Source organism: Helicoverpa zea, chromosome 17, assembly GCF_022581195.2.
Source record: "Helicoverpa zea isolate HzStark_Cry1AcR chromosome 17, ilHelZeax1.1, whole genome shotgun sequence".
Lineage (NCBI taxonomy): Eukaryota > Metazoa > Arthropoda > Insecta > Lepidoptera > Noctuidae > Helicoverpa > Helicoverpa zea.
The window spans coordinates 8,425,806-8,445,350 of record NC_061468.1 but is presented as its reverse complement, the minus strand read 5'-3'; the positions used below and the strand labels follow the sequence as shown (position 1 = coordinate 8,445,350).

At 39.2% G+C, this 19,545-nt stretch overlaps 3 protein-coding genes across 3 annotated transcripts; 2 read left to right on the top strand and 1 right to left on the bottom strand.

Moving 5' to 3' along the window:
• The first annotated feature begins 139 nt into the window (after positions 1-139).
• LOC124638042 (sorting nexin-2) lies at positions 140-13,573 on the top strand. The gene is made up of 10 exons (XM_047174837.1): positions 140-366; positions 2,512-2,622; positions 4,601-4,844; positions 5,112-5,297; positions 5,602-5,723; positions 6,669-6,875; positions 8,238-8,354; positions 8,688-8,807; positions 9,193-9,345; positions 9,829-13,573. The coding sequence occupies exons 1-10, from the start codon at positions 274-276 to the stop codon at positions 9,877-9,879; spliced, it is 1,404 nt and encodes a 467-aa protein (XP_047030793.1). The 5' UTR covers positions 140-273; the 3' UTR covers positions 9,880-13,573.
• Positions 13,574-14,735: 1,162 nt separating this feature from the next.
• On the top strand, positions 14,736-16,415 carry LOC124638155 (cardiomyopathy-associated protein 5-like). Its single transcript, XM_047175038.1, has 2 exons — positions 14,736-14,870; positions 15,295-16,415. The coding sequence occupies exon 2, from the start codon at positions 15,299-15,301 to the stop codon at positions 16,358-16,360; it is 1,062 nt and encodes a 353-aa protein (XP_047030994.1). The 5' UTR covers positions 14,736-14,870; positions 15,295-15,298; the 3' UTR covers positions 16,361-16,415.
• Positions 16,416-17,400: 985 nt separating this feature from the next.
• On the bottom strand, positions 17,401-18,720 carry LOC124638156 (39S ribosomal protein L13, mitochondrial). The gene is made up of 3 exons (XM_047175040.1): positions 18,582-18,720; positions 18,181-18,459; positions 17,401-17,700 (listed from the first exon to the last, which is right to left on the bottom strand). The coding sequence occupies exons 1-3, from the start codon at positions 18,603-18,605 to the stop codon at positions 17,467-17,469; spliced, it is 537 nt and encodes a 178-aa protein (XP_047030996.1). The 5' UTR covers positions 18,606-18,720; the 3' UTR covers positions 17,401-17,466.
• Positions 18,721-19,545: the final 825 nt, after the last annotated feature.

Here is a 19,545-nt window from a genome sequence, read left to right as displayed (position 1 = left end):
CAGTTTCATAGTTTAATTCGTTAGACTTTTAACATCAAACTTTATACATCTCTTTCACACACAGTGCATTTAATACGAATGTCACTTTAATCATGTTAAAAATTGCAGTTAATTTCTAGATAATTACTGACGGGGGGTTGCTCTGTGTTCATTTCTGTCAAGCGAACCTTGGTATCGGAAAGTTATCTCGCTGTTTTCGGGAAAAAACTATTAGACGCTAACAGTGTTCGTTCAGTTATTTGAGGTCGTGTCTACTTTTAGTGCAATTTAGCCATGTCGGAAGAGGCAGATACGCCGCCCTTTAGCACAGTGGATATCAACAATGATAACAGGGATGACGAAGATCTTTTCGCGTCTGCGGTCCAGGTATCTTATTGGAATCCTGTTTTAATAACTTGTTGTGTCCGCGTCCGCCCCCCGGCAGCCGGCAGATCGTTAACGCCCCTGTGCATGATACGAAATAAACGACTTTAACATTCCACCGAGCTCTCGTCGCTTATGCTACGTTTATTACAGTTAATTACCCCATATTACCATCAATAAGCCGAAATTAACATGAGAGTTGTAAACAACAGTTTGGCACTGCACACGGATTTTTATAGAACTGGATTTCTCTTTGAAACATCCTTGAAAGCTAATTTAATTACTGAATCAATAGCCTAACTGTTGTAAATAACTCATTGTGTTATCTTCAGTACCTATTAGTCACCTTTCTGATAGCTGGTTATTCTTTTGAGTTCTTTTCTGTTGTAATTTTTTTGTTATCTGAAATATTACTAATCATACTTTACTATAGCTGTGGTTTAAAGTTACTAAAAAACTATGGCATTTGAATTTAACCCAGTGTTTACATTTGTACAGGTAATTGAAAAAATAGGTGTCATTTCTGCAATTTTATTATTTTTATTGTTATATTCAATGTCAACTCCATTTATATGAAGCCACAAGTGCAATAAGTCAGACACAATAATGTTGATTCTAGACAGTACAAACTGTGGCTGTCTACATTATTATCAGACTATTATTTTTAGAATTTATGTTAGTCATTCGATTGCTGGCAATGTGTTAATGTGTGTAATTAAAATATTTCCTTTACAGCATAGTTTTTATCCACAGCATCTGCATAAATCAGTAGTTATCAGTTTTGTTGTAATGTTTTCCTCAAACTTGTAGGAGAATGTTATGAATAGTCAGTTTTTTCCTTTAGAATGTTATGGATAGTATATTTTTTCCTTATTGCACATATAAAAACACAGGAGGTCATAATTTTATCCTAGAAAAAATGTTCATAACTAAATATAATCATATTTGCTATGCTAATACCAACATAGTTGTATATAACTAAAAAAAACTTTTACAATGTTTTGTCTGGTTTCAACAAAGTATCTTATCAATTCCTTTATAATGGCAGTGTTGGAAAACTTCCAAGTTATAGAACAAAATATTTAAATTATAACAAAAATTGTTGCATGTGTCAATAATATTTGAGAGTAGGTTGATGACAAAACAAAATAATTTAAGTTATGATGTCCTCCTAGCCGATTATCGGCTACGACGGCTGTTCTCACGTAAGGAGATTAGCCAACTACGCAGGACATATTATAGTGCACGAGCATTTGCGCAGACACAGGTGCACTCACTATTCCTTAACTCTCATAGCCCGATGGGACGGTAATCCGACACGACCGGAGAGAGATCAGGCGCAGGACCGACATTTACGTGCTCTCCGATGCACGAGTGTATCAATCACCAACTTCCAGGCTCCGGGCTGCTTTGTGAAAGTCTTCTAAAACCCACAAAGCGATTTCGGCCCGACTCGGGAATCGAACCCGAGACCTCGTGCTCAGCAGCCGCACTTGCGACAGCCAGACCAACGAGGCAATTAATTTAAGTTATATTTTTATTATCAGTGAGGATTCAGATTACAGGGATTTAATATTTAGTTAAGAAAATAGCAATACAGATAAGCCAACATTACTTCAGAGAGTTAAAACAAACAATGGCAGTTTTTTTTTTTTTTAATTACACGTATTTGTTTTCTCTGACTTTTAAATCTGAAAAACATCTGAGTCATTTAAAATTTTGTCAAAACAACAACATGTAGGAAGTTATGTACAGTTGCTTTCAAATGATATCATCAAAAGGAAAAAGAGTTGGCTTCCACCATTTATTAGTCATGCATAACAACTTTACCCACATTAACCCAATGTATGTACTAGTATGTTTCTACTAGGTATAGGGTTCCAGTACTGCCTACACATAGTCAGTACCAGCTATTCTCTGTGGCTCCACCAGCTTCCCGAGGAACTACCTCCCACAGCCAGACAAAATGTAGCTATAACCTTTCACAGGCTCTAGACTATTTGTGTTCCAAATTTCATTGAAATTGCTTCAGTAGTTTTGGCTTGAAAGCGCGACAAACGGACAGAAATAATTTCACATTTGTAAGGATTGAATTAATTTCTACTTTACAACATAAACTAAGTTTCATTAACATTTTGTTTGTTACAGGAGGTCAGCCTGGACCCAGAGGTGAATGGAGCTCGCGAGGGTCTGGAGAAGGTCAGCATCAGTGATGCCCCATCCATTACTGCATCTCTCAGCAGCCCCATCATGGAAGAGGTAAATAACTTAGAAATCCTGAAGTTAGCTACTTGACGCCTTGGTGATGAGCGTTCATATATTGGGATTATTGTGAAGCTAGCGACTTTCAGAGCGCTAAACTTACTTAACAAGTATAAATATAAATTATCTCAAAAACCCCCTACTTTTTCTTCTATATTTTTTTTATTTGGAGGATAATACGTTATAGCAATACGACTAGTACCTTAGGTAACGTTAATACCAACATTAATTTATTGACATACTTAAAACAGACAAATCCACTATGAGTATTCTTACTTAGATCTAAAAACAAACCTTCCTTATTTAATAACTCTAAGGCTTCATTGATTCGCTGGCAATAAATCAGATATAAGAACCTAGACGATGCTCACATTACAAGGTCACTTACAAACTCACGACTTAATAGGCTAGCTAGCTAAATAAATAGTAGGTAAATAGCTGATTTGAAATCCGTGACAAGACGCGAGATCCGTCGGAAAACTAGCCGAGTGTGACGGATGAAGTGTCTTGTAATTGGCGCTAAGTAGGTTGCTTAGATATGTTTTTTATTGTTGAGTTAAATCGTAATTATAGAGAAGAGATTCATTGAGCTTGTTGAAAATATAATGACGCTACATTGAAAAGAAGTCACAATAGGGTAGTGTCCAGGGTCGAAATAATGAAATAATATTTAGTCCGCTTTTTAGATAATCAAAAAATATTGGATACGTATTTTTTCTTTTTTTAATTAAACATAAAATGACAAAGATAATACACTTCAAAAATTAGGAGTGGGGGCCTTTTACGTCACAGTGTCCTGAAAATTGTAGCAACTTGTGACGTCACACTCAACTTTAACACGCTATATCTTAACAAGTTCTGATCCAATTTAAAAAAGAAAAAATACGTATCGCTTAATTTTGGACAATCTACAAGACGGACTAATTATTATTTTTTAGGAAACTAGCCTATTACTAGGATTAGTACAGAAAAGAAACCAGTAATGGTATGTATGAAAACAATCAGTAGATATTGTTTGATTTTATCCATATAAAATATCGAAAATGCGTGCGTATGCAAAATTCGACCGCACTTACACCTAACACGCGGTAAAATTTTATTTTGCTCCACGCGGGAATCGAACATGCGACACAGCTTAGCGGCTAATAGACTAACCACTTCGCCATACGTAAGGTGAACAAATAAAGGCGACAACTAGAATTAAATTTAATTGGAGCTATATTTTTTAAAGCAGAGATCAAACTTCTATAGTATTCTCGTTACTGATAATCAGTTGTATCCGGTTTCATGTCGATCCTACGTTTGGTAAAAGACTAGTAGACGATAGAGATGATAATTTATGTCGACACTTAAATCAGATTTTTTTTTTCAAATGAAGATCCAAAATTAATTTGGCCTCATTTTTGTGGTTTTATGCTGTATGAGAAAATTCTAGCGACAATTTAAAAGTTAATTCAATTGGTATTTATATTGTATCAGGTATTTTAATTACTCTAGTTATTATACTGAAGCGTTTGACACTCATTCGTGCAAACTGCATAGCGTGCCGCCAGTGAAGGTTGCATTGTAATGGCTGATAAAAAAATAATTAAAAATATAATGGAGTCATAGAAAATAGTAGGTGTGTATATCTACTCTACTTTCTACATTCACACGCATTTTTATATCTTTTGTATATTTTTTGTAAACTTTTCTACTGACACTGTAATCTAGGTATATACCTGGTCCCGCCCAATTTTCATTTCGATTCGTCCAACTATATAATTTACTTACTCAACCTTAGATGAACAATGAAAGCGTCACACAGGTCAAAAACAAAAATCATTTATTCAAACTTAGCTGCAAAACAGCACATTTTGAACGTTAAAAATTTACAAAAGACAGTCTCGAAAACGCCCACCCTTCACCACACAAAATTTACATACCTAGCCATCCGAATCATAACCATATAAAGAAAAAAATCCCATTGTTACAGATAGCGACAGAACGCGCGAACAACATAATAATCACAGTGACGGAACCTCAGAAGATAGGCGAGGGTATGAGCTCTTACGTCGCGTACAGGGTGCTCACTAAGACCAATATGCCTATCTTCAGTAAGCACGACTTCGCAGTCCTGAGGCGGTTCAGCGACTTCTTAGGGTTACATGAGAAGCTGACGGAAAAGTATTTAAGGTCCGGCAGGATAATACCGCCTGCGCCCGAGAAGAGTATAGTAGGTGAGTTTTAGAATAAAAATATCTGGTCTTGTATATCTTGCTTAGTTCAATAATCTACAAACCGCGCGCTTAAATGCGGGTGTGCGGTGGACGAGGAACATTACTAGCCCTTACACGGCGTCTTTGGGACCCGTTTATTTTTCAGCATACCAAATATCGCTGTAGTATAACGACATGTCCCGCGTGACGTATGTGTTTGACCTAAAAGAAGGCGCCTGACCTAACTGTCTCTCCGCTCATCTTTTCTCTCTTCATCTTCTCTAACAGGCACCACAAAACTAAAGATGACTTCAACACCATCGACTGAGAGTGCAAATGGCAGTTCAGCGGCTGGCAGCGTGCAGTCGGTGTTCGTGGAGCGGCGGCGTGCAGCGCTCGAGCGCTTCCTCAACAGGGTGGCGCAGCACCCCGTGCTGTGCATCGACCCCGACTTCAGGGAGTTCCTCGAGTCAGGTCAGTAGTAAACAAGGTTTATAAATAAAGAAAAAAAAATATCTTTAAAACCACGAGGGTAGCAATTAGGTAGCAACTCTCTGTATATATTTCGAGAGGATCGGTGAGGACTGACAGCGATCCTGACGTTAACGGTAAATTAAGTTCAGTGGCGAAAAATCAGAACACTCCGTTTTTGAAACGGAATTGTTTTTTTTTTTACAGATAAACTCCGCTACTTTCTTAATTATCTATTAATTCAGAGATCCACACACAATAATATTATCCTTAAAAAACTTTTCATATTCGACATCTAATCGTACAGAGGCCGATCTGCCAAAAGCGACGAGCACATCGGCGCTGTCCGGCGCGGGAGTGCTGCGTCTGTTCAACAAGGTCGGCGAGACTGTCAACAAGATCACCTACAGGATGGACGAGTCTGACCCCGTAAGTTTACTTACAGCTAGTTTCTTCATCAAAAGTAAAAACCAAAGTAAAAGTCAAAGTAATGTCTAAAGTAAAAGTAGTAGTAGTTTTTCTGTTACTTTAGCCTTGAAAAAACGTCGAGTCGTTGAGTCGTGGTGGCCTAGTGGGCAAAGAACCAACCTCTCGAGTATGAGGGCGCGGGTTCGATTCCAGGTCATGCAAGTACCATTGCAACTTTTCTAAGTTTGTATGTACCTTCTAAGTATATCTTAGACACCAATGACTGTGTTTCGGATGGCACGTTAAACTGTAGGTCCCGGCTGTCATTGAACATCCTTGGCAGTCGTTACGGGTAGTCAGAAGCCAGTAAGTCTGACACCAGTCTAACCAAGGGGTATCGGGTTGCCCAGGTAACTGGGTTGAGGATGTCGGATAGGCAGTCGCTTCTTGTAAAGCAATGGTACTCAGCTGAATCCGGTTAGACTGGAAGCCGACCCCAACATAGTTTGGGAAAAAGGCTCGGAGGATGATGAGCCTTGAAAAAACGAATTTGACCGTTACTTTGACTTTTACTTTTGATGAAGAAACTGGCTGTTAGTGTGTGGTGTAGTTGTAGTCTGGTCAATGTATTTGTAGCGCAATTTTTACGCGAAATCGATGTGTTCTTGTATGTATTACTGGCAGGTAGCAATTAGGTAGCAACTCTTGGTAAAAAAATTCAATGCTATTGCGTAGTTTCTTCATACTCGAAAAAGGGGTAGTCATTTTAATATTACAATGGCTGTCACACACTATGTCAATGATTATCGTCAGAACCACGAGGTAGCAAGCAATGGCAGCTGGTAGCAATTGGGTAGCAACTATATCTTAGACAGTGACAGTGATTCTGATGGATACGCCTTAACCCTTCAAATTTTGACTGGACTCCAAGAGCCCGACGTCAAATTAAGTTACGTTTATCCCCAGTGGTTCGAAGAGCGGTCAACCCGCATCGAGGCACTAGAAGCATGTCTGAGGCGCATGTACGGCGCATGCGAGGCGCTGGCGGGCGAGCGGCGCGAGCTCAGCGCCCGCACACACGACGCCGCCCGCGCCTGCGCCGCGCTGTCCGGCGCCGACCCGCACGCGCCGCTCTCCCGCGCACTGTCGCACACTGCCGACCTGCATGAGAAGGTAAGCAGCGCCGCACACACGACGCCGCCCGCGCCTGCGCCGCGCTGTCCGGCGCCGACCCGCACGCGCCGCTCTCCCGCGCACTGTCGCACACTGCCGACCTGCATGAGAAGGTAAGCAGCGCCGCACACACGACGCCGCCCGCGCCTGCGCCGCGCTGTCCGGCGCCGACCCGCACGCGCCGCTCTCCCGCGCACTGTCGCACACTGCCGACCTGCATGAGAAGGTAAGCAGCGCCGCACACACGACGCCGCCCGCGCCTGCGCCGCGCTGTCCGGCGCCGACCCGCACGCGCCGCTCTCCCGCGCACTGTCGCACACTGCCGACCTGCATGAGAAGGTAAGCAGCGCCGCACACACGACGCCGCCCGCGCCTGCGCCGCGCTGTCCGGCGCCGACCCGCACGCGCCGCTCTCCCGCGCACTGTCGCACACTGCCGACCTGCATGAGAAGGTAAGCAGCGCCGCACACACGACGCCGCCCGCGCCTGCGCCGCGCTGTCCGGCGCCGACCCGCACGCGCCGCTCTCCCGCGCACTGTCGCACACTGCCGACCTGCATGAGAAGGTAAGCAGCGCCGCACACACGACGCCGCCCGCGCCTGCGCCGCGCTGTCCGGCGCCGACCCGCACGCGCCGCTCTCCCGCGCACTGTCGCACACTGCCGACCTGCATGAGAAGGTAGGAAGAAGAATTTAACTCAAAAAAAATTAAGCACGCCTTTGTGTGATTTATTCAGAATGCAACGCACCACGTTCACGCATGCATGCGGCACCGCTCCGCACCCCATTACTCTGCACTGCACTGGCGGCACATGAGTAGTGTCGCGTCGTAATGTTCTTGCAGCGCCACTGCGGCACCACAACAGGCTTGGCTTGGCTTGCCCAGCTGACGACAGTTTACAAAAAACAACTGAGCGGCGTCGCTGCGGCACTTCACTGCTGGTGCAGTGCCGCAACGGTTTCCTTCATAAAAAAATGTATGGTATGCCAAACGGTACGTCCGCCGCATTTACCTTCCGTTCATACCGTTCGTCGCCTTACCGCCCCGGTGCTGCACCGGACGACGTGGCGGGGAGGGATGCAAGCAGTGGAGTGCCGCAATTGTTTATTGTAGACCGTCGTCAAATGGGCAAGCCAAGCCTGTTACGGTACCACAGCGGCGCCGTAAGAACATTGAGACGCGGCACTACTCGTGTGGCCGCCAGTGCACTGCAGAGTAATGGAGTGCGGTGCGGTGCCGCATCGTGGAGTTGTTGTTGTGAAATTTTGAAGATTTACGCGTACAAGGAGATATAGGGACAGAAAAACTTTCATACGATGTAGTGATTTATTTTATTGGCATTATTTTTGTTATATTTCTCAGATTGAACACTTACGGCTAGAGCAGTCGAACACAGACTTCTATGTGCTGGCCGAACACGTAAAGGACTACCTCGGTCTCATCGGAGCCATCAAAGATGTCTTCCACGAGAGGGTCAAGGTATTTATGCCATTCAAACTCTATTTTTTACAATATACCTATATTATTGTATAATTAAAAAAAACTGAATTAAGTATCTAAAATAAGTAAATAATAACTATTAAACATTTAAAAATAAACTTTCATATTCTTACAAGTAATGATTTTCCATTCTAAAGATTTACTTTATGTGCTTTTTGAGTACACATGCAAATTAAGAATGTCGACTAAAAAACCGCCTGTTCATAAAAATGAGACTCATAAAAAAATATATCCTATGTCTCTTCCTGTATGTAATAATAATAGCTATTTTCTTTTTATGCTAAACAGTCGAATTTTTTGGTGTTTTTGTAGGTGTTCCAAAACTGGCAGCACGCTCAGATGCAGCTGACGAAGCGGAGAGAGAACAAAGCCAAGGCGGAGCTCGCCAACCGCCCAGAGAAGATTGAACAGGCTGCTAATGAGATTATTGAGGTAAACTGAAGTTTTTTTGAGGATCAGGCTGTTTTCAATCATAAATTGAATACAAGCTGTAGTTTTAGGCTCAACTTCAATGTAAGCACAATATATAATTACTTTTAGTTAATAAATATTATTTTATTTATCAAAATATAAGTATGACTAAAAAAATGTCTGGGTCTAGTCAATGACACTTTGAATTAAAAACTAATAAAAACATGTATTAAAAATTTACAAAAAATATAAAATTTATTTACAAAAAAATAATAGATTAGAACATTTCCTGTTACAAAAGTTGAAGCTTCTAAAACTAAAGTCGCGTTGTTTGTTACGTTGAGTGACTAACACTATTTATTTATTTTTATATAACTTGACTACTAAAAAATATATATTTCCACAGTGGGAAGCGAAAGTGGAGCGTGGTCAGCAGGAGTTCGACACAATATCGCGCGTCATCAAGAAGGAGTTAGAGCGCTGGGACGAGCTGCGCCTCGCCGAGCTACGCGCCGCGCTGCTGCGGTACCTAGAGGAGCACATGAATCATCAGGCACAGGTATATTCGTTATAAAAAAAAACAACTTGAATGTATCTAAAATAGTGTAGTACATAAATGCTCTTCACGTTACATTACACTAAATGTAGCCCAAGGGACAATACATTTTTTTATTGACTAAATTAATAAAAACGAAGATAGGACGTTTTGCTATTTAACGAGGAGTGACATTCTGACAAATAAATTTTTCTTTCTTTCATGACGCGCATGAACGGCACGGCCCGGCGCAGTAGTTTTTAGGTAGCTCACTGTCACCCTGTCGTTCACTCCTGATATTGACGTTATAAAATGTTTTATATGATACCAATTTATCCGTGAATTGAAGTTGCGCCGTGCTGTGCCGTTCATGTATGTGTTCATGACCTTTCAACTCAAGCTGTAGGTACCAAATAAATCTATATTTAATAGAATCACATTTTGTTCTAGAAACACCCCTACTTTTTCGAAATTTACACATACATAACTAACTTATCTTTTCTACAGGCAATCCGCTACTGGGACGCATTCCTCCCCGAAGCGCGAGCGATCAAATGAGTGGCGGAGTGACGGCGTCCCGAGCGCCCTCTGCACCAACACTAACGTTAGTAAATGAATTGCATTACCTTCCACATTACCGGGTGGATAAAGACCCCTTTTCTAATCAAAGCTGTAGATTCTACTGTAAAATACGATAATTTTTATGTCAAAACTACGCCTGGGAAGTTATAAGTTTCGATAATATTGAATGTTAAAAGTATTTTTGTTTTGAACACCATGTATAATGTCAAACTTACTCAGCTGCTATACGGTCGCTGAACGCACATAAACCAAGCATACTTGCACTAGACAATACATAAAAAACGTGCAAAGAAATAAATAGCATTTCCTAGCAAAAAACTACTTATTTACATGTGTAGTATGTAAAATTTACAGCTTTTGAAGGGGTCTTTATCCACCCTGTATAATCATTCCCAGTGTAAAAACCGGTGCGAATTAAATAGAGTGCTTGTAAATAAGCTGAAGCGAACTAGGAATATGTAAATTATGAATAACATAATAAACTAGGCTTTATAAAACGCCCGTTAAGGTATACTAAAAATATTCAATAAATTAATTTTATTATGAGCACTCTGTTTAAAAGCTAAAAGATATACTTCCATGTAAAAAAAAACTCATTATGAAATAAATGAGAAATATAGCAGCTTTGCAATAGTTAAATAAAATCACCAATATTCAAGTTTGTCACTCGCCAATTTATGGTGGATTTTTCCACAATATGCTCAGTGGTTTTCGAGATGAAACGCACAGACAGACGTAGTCTGACCCTGTATTGTATTTAAATTCAAACTTCATTGTCGCTATGGTTTACGATCATGGAGTACAAGATGACTAGCGGAGATGTCATAACGCAAAATCTCCTAAGAAAGTAGCGGGCCAAAATGCACCTTTACCAATCTTTAGGCACTGCTCATTATTTTCAAAATAAAATCACCAATGAATCAGGACCAATCTTTGACAGATTGGTTTTGATTTGACAAGGAACCCGAACGCCTCGTTAGTTCTAGTAACTGATCACGTCTACCGTACGTTGCTTGACCTACAAGAAGGCGCCTGACCTACCTTCCTTATGGCATCTCCGCTATCTTTCATTCCTCCGTGGTTACGATTTTTTATTATATAAAATGCGTAAATAGTTTACTTGCAGCTACACCCAAGCCAATAAAATACACTTTATTTATAAGATATAAATATTCAGAATTGTCACAGGGGTTTGCTAGAGCTTCAGAGATTTTAAATACTTACATTTCGGTTTATTTTTTTATTTTCATAGATCTATATCGTAATTATTATAAATATCTTTCTTATGTATAGTTTATATTAAATCTTAAATGTGTAATTGATTTTAGATTAAAATTGTATTCTATAAAGTGTTATAATTTCACAACAATAATATTCATAGATATCGATAAAGTCGATGTAAATGAAACTAAAACTAGTGTAAATCGTAATACGACATCTAGTAGATAGATAAGTAATTTCTGATTAAAGTAAGCGGAATTTTAATGCCAAATATAAAAAAAATACATTCCAAATTATATTTCTATAGTTTAAAATAAACAATAATGCGCAAGTTTTTCATTTTGTAATCAATATGGCATTTTTAATTCATTTACTAACGTTATTGTGTAAATTAAAATTTAAAAAGATGAGATTTGAAAATATAATGTGTTCGTATAATCTGAACCGTATAATAAATATTATAGTAAACAAATGTAAGACTTATTTTCACTGCATTAAAGTTCATTTTGCATTGCACGCTTCAGTCTGCGCTAGACACAGTTTTATAAGCCCAAAAACGTTCGTTATCGTTTTGATCTCTACGTTTTTATACTGTCATGGATACATTTACTTATTCATTGAAAATTGAAGCCTGACTGAGATTTAATCTGTATGAGGGAGTGTCAGACTCTTACTGACTAAAAACCGTCGTGTTCCGTCGTAGGCCTTTTATGTACTAGGGCCGCGGCAACTCTTTCGAAGAATCCCGCAGCTCTGGCAGGCTATCCAGTGGCCTTCCATTGCTTTGTGACAGTGATTAATAGTATCGACAATAACCTATTAGATTTCCTTTCACAAATTAGATCAGGGTAAACTCGATGTTAATACTTAATACCTTATCTTCTTAGAAATCAGTGAAAAGATTAGGTTTTCTGTTAATTTATTTTCCTTATTTTGCTATGTTTAAAGTCTCGATTAAGAGCTGTTTTTCTTAGAAGAGAATAGATAAACGATTTTTTTCGGTTGACAATTGTAATCCATGACTATCATATACTTATTATGCCAGTTTCATAGCATAGTAAATTAGAAAATAAATCAAATATATCCTAAACATTCTACAAAACTTTTGAAAATAATTTGCATTTACACTTTTCATCAAAGTCAGGCTTCAATTAATCAAAAGAAATATATAAAACAATATAATATAGTATGTTTATACAATGTGCCCTGTATCGGAAACAAAATGATCTGTTTTGTCGACATTACCTATAAGGAAACATTTATTTGTGTACTAAATTATGTATTAAGATAACGCTACTATTTCTTACAATGAAGATATAATCAGTGTTAAATATAGAACTATGAATTCGGGTTAGAGTTCGACTAGAAGGCGATCAACAACATAGTTGGGTAAAGGCTAGGCAGATGATGATTATGGATTCGGGTTGTTCCTTATTTTCTGAAGCGTATCTACTGTTTAACCCTATGTCACATTGTATTCGGCATTTTAACTACCTCTTATTTAATTTGGTATTACAACAGATTATAAATGTTAATAGGTGGAGAGCCAATAAAAAAAAATTGAGAATATGTGTAATGTTGCAATTCTTTTTTTTTTTCTTCTTTAAGTAGGGGTTGACTTTCAGTAACACCATGCATGCTATGTGACTTAGCTTTTACCCTGTTATCTTAGTTCTATTTTAGAAGTAAACGGGCAGACCAATTTTCAACTTTATGCAGTAAGAAATAAGATTGAGATTGCTCTAAAATGCGCGTTATATTTTCATTGTAAGATCTCGCTCATTGCTTCGTCATTATAGTTTCGCGTAAAATAATTCTTATTAAGAATTTGTTATCACCATTGTATATTTTTATATAGTCATTTGTTTTTTTTTTAATCTTAAATGTAAGAATACTAGATATTGCATATTAGAATTGTATTCGAAAAGAATGGTTACGCGAATGTTACAGTCAAAGTATTAAATTGATGTATTTTTAATGTTGTAATTTTTCATTTTATGGGTTTGACACCTTTTAATGGAGGTGTGATGGATAGTTATTTATTTTGTTGGTGTTTTCTCGCTCTTACTCTACACAATACGTAAAACTAACTTACTTATGCCTCCTTAAAGGTGTCTATCCATTCATAATACCTACTTAAAAATAATTGTTGATAATACTACTTAGTAGAAATTTCCAAAAATGTTTTGTTAGAATCTACCCTGTATGTTGTAGCTATACTAAAGTTTTATATGTTCATCGTATAAATTTCCAACTGTCCAAATTAATTACTCTGGCCGTAACACAATATTTACCTTAGATATGAATATTAGGTAGTATGATTGAAAAAAAAATCGAGTCTAATGTATTCCTTATTTTTTATATTGCCAAATATATTTTAGTGGTAATTTGGTGTAATGGAAGAGATGAATAATTATGAATAAAGTATATAATGTTGGTTTCCATTTCAGTTTGATGGTTTTATTTTAAGCCTAACCTTATGTGTAAGAGAAAAATCTATACTAATATTATAAAGCTGAAGAGTTTGTTTGTTTGAACGCGCTAATCTTAGGAACTACTGGTTTGATTTGAAAAATTCTTTCAATGTTAGATAGCCCATTTATCGAGGAAGGCTATAAGCTATATATCACCACGCTAAGACTAATAGGAGCAGAGCAGTAATGAATAATGTTTCAAAATCTGGGGATTTTTTGTTCTGTTGAGAGCTTCTGCTGCGTGCGCTGCGTAAACAGTTAAAGTAGTATGGAGGCCCAATAATTTTCACTTAAATTTTGACAAAAATAATTTGATTGAAGACAAAAATAGATATTCTGCTTCACATTTATGGATTTTCCAATCTACAAGTTTTTAATCTTCGACGATTTTTTTATGAATTCACAGATAAAAATAGATAGTAAATATGACTAATATAATTTTCATATCCTACCTAGGCAGTTAATAATAAGACAAATAGGTACTAAAGGTTAATCTTCTTTATATTTACGTGATTTTTATTGCACCTTTATAATCTACAAGACAAAACATGCTATTAATTAATCTTTCGATAAGCTGATAGTATTACAAGCCAACTGAGTTCGATTCTGATTTTATTTTTGTTTTTAAGCAAGGAAACAAGTAAAACCTTTATGGTAATGATGAAAAAAACATTGAAGAATATTGGTGAAAATGTTTATGAGTCACTCTTTTTCAGAGCGAACATTATTTGGGAAGACGCATTGGTAAAGAATAACAGACAACGTAATGTGATGCCTGAGTGTCCATCAGACTTTCCCCCAGTTTGCAAGAGGTCTATGGCCACCAGTGGACATTTTTAGCTTGTGACAACGAAGAACTAAAAAGGGGTTGCGTATCACAGCGCAAGAACAAGGCCTAAGAAGAGCCTAAGTTTAAATATAATACGGTATCATTGACATAGATAGATTGGTTTGTAAATTCCTAAATGAGGTCTTATTTCACAACCAAAAGATCCTATTCGACTGGATTTTCCTCGAGGGATGGTACGATGCTCGATAAAAAAACAACACTATTCAACAATGATTTATCAACCGTCTGACTAATTAATAACAACTTAGTTTAGTCACTAAGTAGGTACGAATAATACTCAAATTAAAAAAATCAGAACACGTGGACTAATCAGATTCACCTGATAAATGTCCTTATCGGAAGATTAGGATAAGCCCAACTAGATATATAATAAAGTTATTGTAATTAGAGGCAGTTTATTTGTTGAACAACTAAATAAACAGGTGAGTAAGAATATGCGCTTTTAAAAAAATATTCCCTCGTGATATATTTTTTTCGCGTGAGTGATAAGACGTAATGTGTTGATTTGGGTATTTCCAAAAAGTTTTATCGATGCTCAACGAGGCAACTTTGTTTTCTAAATGCTAGTGATTATGTAATGTATTTCTTCTTCTTAGCATCATGTCTTTCACGATTTTCTTATATTCGAAGTTTTGTTACAGCTTTTTCATAGTTTTCAGAACAAATAATATCGAGGAGCCCCATAATCTAGTACCTATCGAAATAAATAAATTACAAAACAATTGCCCTATTTGGATATAGATAAGATTTGGTTTCAAGAACTCGCGCTAAGCTTTTCCGTAATCTGAATGAAAAACAATGACGTTGGCAGGTGCTGGGTTTAAAAATATAGTTTTCTGTTTTTAGAAAAATGAAGCTGCTACTGGTACTAGCTCTCGCCGCCGTGGCCGTGGCCAGCCCACTGGTCAAGCCCGTCGTCTTGCCCGAGGCTCCTCTGCCCGCTGTGGAGGCAGAGGCCTACGTGCCCATGGTTGAGCCCGTCTCTTTCATGCCTCTCTACATTCCCAATGAGGTGGTCGAGGCTCTTAAACTGGCTGACGCCCAAGGTGTTTTCGACTCCATGGCCGAAAACGCTGTTGAAGACATCGCCCCTGAAGCCGTGAACTTCGTCGATTTCGCTGAAAACGCTGATGTCGCTGAGGAGGTTGCTGCCCCCGCCGCTGAGGAGATCATCCCCGAGCCCGTCAACTTCGTAGACTTCGCTGAAAACGCTGACGTCGCTGAAGAAGAAGTTGCTGCCCCTCTTGCCGAGGAAATCGCTCCCGAACCCGTCAACTTCGTAGACTTCTCTGAGAACGTTGCTGAGGAGGAGGTCGCTGCCCCTGCTGCTGAGGAGATCATCCCCGAACCTGTTAACTTTGTTGAAGTCGCCGAAAACTCTGACGTCGCCCAAGAGGAGGTTGCTGCCCCTCTTGTCGAGGAGATCATCCCCGAACCCGTCAACTTCGTTGATTTCTCCGAGAACGCTGCTGAGGAGGTCGCCCCTTTCGCTGAGATTCCCGAAGAAGTCAGTGTCGTACACGTCATCGAATACGTTGAATTGTCCGACGCCGCCGAGGAGGAGGTCGCTGCCCCCGCTGCTGAGGAGATCGTCCCTGAGCCCGTCAACTTTGTCGACGTCGCCGAGAACGCTGACGTCGCTGAAGAAGAAGTTGCTGCTCCTCTTGCCGAGGAAATTATCCCCGAACCCGTCAACTTCGTTGACTTTGCCGAGAATGCTGCTGAGGAGGTAGCCGCCCCTCTTGCTGAGGAAATCATCCCTGAAGCCGTAAAAGTTGTCGAGGTTGCCGAGGACATCTTCGATGTTGCCCCTGCCGCCGAGGAGTCTGTTGCCAACGATGCGGTCAGAGTAGTCGACTTCGCCCCCGTGAGGTACCCCGGCAAGGTCTACGACAACCCCATGCTCCGTTAATTTACCAATACTCAGTTGGAAAACCTTAACTTCTAAAATGTACCAATAATTTTTACACCATGTTTTTTATTTCTCGCTGTACACAATCTCATAAATATATTAAAATTTTATGATTTTATAAAACAATTATTTTTATCAGGATTCAATTTCAGAATAAAAACACAAGTAACATCTGACAAATTGTGCCTGTCTATCTCTGTCTCTTAAATAATTTCCTTTTCCCCTATCTTCAAAGTACCCACATAAAAAAAAAGATCAGAGAGATGTTACCATCATATCATATAGACATTGCGATTGTTTCTTATGAGAGCCATTGATACACGCATACAGTATCTCTATTATAGACTTACATAAACTATGTAAAGCTCAAGGTGTAAATGACGAGATGTAAATGTGTAAGGTGTAAATGACGGTAAACTGGAGTTTTTTTTTTTTAAATATGGCTAACTAGGCACGTGTTGGCACCTGCCAGCTAGTAATTTCAATATAAGCAATATCGTCACCTTGTTTACCAGTATTACCAATCCTTGGTAAATCCGATGATGTGGCTGTTGCTAAGATAAACCGTCGATTAATTAATATAATCTTACAAACGTATAAATAAGAACGTAATTAATTGACTTGATAAGCTCGTTAATACTCAATTGATTTTAATCCAAAATATAGCCTCAATGTACGTGAATTAAGCACATCTTAAGATGAGATATAGGTATGATTTTTATCCCGTTTATTCTCATGGCGCTTAAAAACGGGAGACTTCATAAGCGTGTTATAAAATTGTAATTTTTAATTAAGTATTTAATTAATCACATGTAAGATACGGTATCTAGAACTTCCGTCGTTGGTGAGGACGAAAAATATCAATAGTAGCAGTAGTCAATAGCAGAGATAGAATTCTATTTGAGCAGTCTTTAAAATCGAGTGGTTTTTCAGTATTCGGCCCTTTGTTTATTATCCTTTACTAATTATTGTTTTTGTTTTCAACAAAAGTTGGAAGAACAAACAAATTAATTCAGTGATAAAAATTAAAACAACAAATATTCATTTTCACAAATGTATTAACAATCTAAACTTATCTACTTATATTTACATAAAAACTACATAATTTATTTCAGTACATAATCTTCTGGGTAGTCCATGACTTTAGGATAGGTTTTGGTGATCTCCTCTGGAATATGATCAAGCCTGGTGGGTACGAGACGTAACTGACGGATCTGATTGGTCACGTTTTGTAAAATATCTTCAGGCACTTTTTCTCCAGGGTATATGAATAGTCTCTCCATAGTGTGGCGCCTTTGGAGGTTGCCTTTCATTGCTCTGTATACTGCTTTTTTGACAATCTGAAATGAAACGTGAAGTTTTAAATTAATAATTTTGTGGAGATTGTGAGGAGTTAAGTAGCTCCTGCATGGGTGGAAAAGTTGAACAGATTATGGGCTGATATGGTTGACCATCTATGTTATAAGAACTTCCTCCATCTTTCGAAAATCATGTTATATTGTGGTTCCTGGCTCCGAATTGTACCACCTTTGCCAGTTATTATGGGTAGTCGATAGCGAAAAGGGACAACAAGTCAGTAACGGATAACAAGTTGCCTAGATAATTGAGTCGCTGAGGTCAAATAGGTAATCAATCTATGTAAAACAGCAACCCAGTCGCATCGAGTGAGACTAGATGCTATCCCTGAATATGAATTATCAATTTTAAATAGGTAAATAATAGTTTATAATCAGTTTGTGATACAAAACGAAAATCATTTTATAGTGATCATAATATAACAAAAATGTAAAGTAAAGATAAAGTATGAAACAGTTACTGACCATCGTAGGATCCTTATTATGTAGCTCCCACGCTAAAGTCCATGAAGCTCCTCCAGGGTACCCAGTGTGATGGAAATAGGCTCTCTTACGCCACTCGTCGCCTCTCAAAGCAATGTCCCGACTGTTGATACACACTACTACATCCCCACAGTCGTTCATAGGGTGATAGATAGGTTTATGTAAACCCATCAAATATTTCTTTATAACGTTAGCGGAGTCGTACGGGTCCTGCCATTTGCAGTCAAAGATGTGCCAGGTACGAGCAAAAGTTGCCCATTGCTGAAAATAATGTTGTTTTTGTGAGGTTATTTTCTGTTATGATAATGAATTATCAGAAATAGTAAGTGATATTGGGGTGGAATAAGGGAAATTTGCCTGTAAATAATGTCTATTAATATTACCTGCACTCTTTTAGCAACAGACATGGTTTTTATAAGGGATCTATATTAAAATTTTGAGAAAAATCTATTAGCTAGATTTTTAAATTATAGGTTATATTTTTATGTCACTGTCAGATTTCATTATGTCAAGTTCTTTTTTGACAGGTTTTGATTCGTTCTGTATTATTTCAATACGTGAATTATTATTGGACTATCCCGCTCAACGATCAAGATTCAAAATGGGCAATAATAATTGATATTGAGACTAACCAGAGCTCGTCGCTGCAGCGTTGCATAGGTAACGTAACGTGAGACTGCACTGTAAACTTGACAGCGTCTCTAAAGGCAAGACAACACCAATGTGCGGTACTGTCGAGTGTCGCACACACACGTTTTGTTGGTCCACTTTCAGGGGCCCGACTCTCCTAAGGGTGCGTCCACATCTGGCGAATGCGCCGCGAATGCGCAGCACGCGAGCCGATCGCGAGCTGTCCGCGAGCTGCGCGTGTGCAGTCACTGCAATAGTTCGGTGCGCCTCTTTAGCGCAACTCACGCAAGGCTCGTATAGTGCGCGCGATCTGCGCGCAATCAGTTCTCGCCCTTACAGTTCCGTATATTGGCTCAGTACTATCGAAGATGGCAGACGTCGCGCGCCGCCTGCGCGCCGCTCGCATGCGGCGCTTAGGTCGCGCGCGAGCTGCGCGCGGGCGGCGCAGAAGCGGCGCACGAACAAAAATGCACGCGCGCAGCTCGCGGACAGCTCGCGATCGGCTCGCGTGCTGCGCATTCGCGGCGCATTCGCCAGATGTGGACGCACCCTAAGAATGTCAAAATTGAATATAAATTGAATCGCAATAGCAGTTTTAACCATATCGGGCATTCTGCTACAGTAAACTATGTTCGAAGAGTACAAGGTTCACGATGAGGATTTTCCCTCGAGACAACTTGATTTCTTTCATCGTTCATGTTACCTATTATAACAAAG

Coding starts and splice junctions, on each gene's coding strand:
- LOC124638155 (XM_047175038.1), top strand. CDS start 15,299: ATGAAGCTGCTACTGGTACTAGCTCTCGCCGCCGTGGCCGTGGCCAGC.
- LOC124638156 (XM_047175040.1), bottom strand. CDS start 18,605: ATGTCTGTTGCTAAAAGAGTGCAG. Junction 18,460..18,581: donor CTGTTGCTAAAAGAGTGCAG/GTAATATTAATA, acceptor CATTATTTTCAG/CAATGGGCAACTTTTGCTCG. Junction 17,701..18,180: donor ATAATAAGGATCCTACGATG/GTCAGTAACTGT, acceptor GTTTCATTTCAG/ATTGTCAAAAAAGCAGTATA.
- LOC124638042 (XM_047174837.1), top strand. CDS start 274: ATGTCGGAAGAGGCAGATACGCCGCCCTTTAGCACAGTGGATATCAAC. Junction 5,724..6,668: donor GGATGGACGAGTCTGACCCC/GTAAGTTTACTT, acceptor GTTTATCCCCAG/TGGTTCGAAGAGCGGTCAAC. Junction 8,808..9,192: donor CTGCTAATGAGATTATTGAG/GTAAACTGAAGT, acceptor ATATTTCCACAG/TGGGAAGCGAAAGTGGAGCG.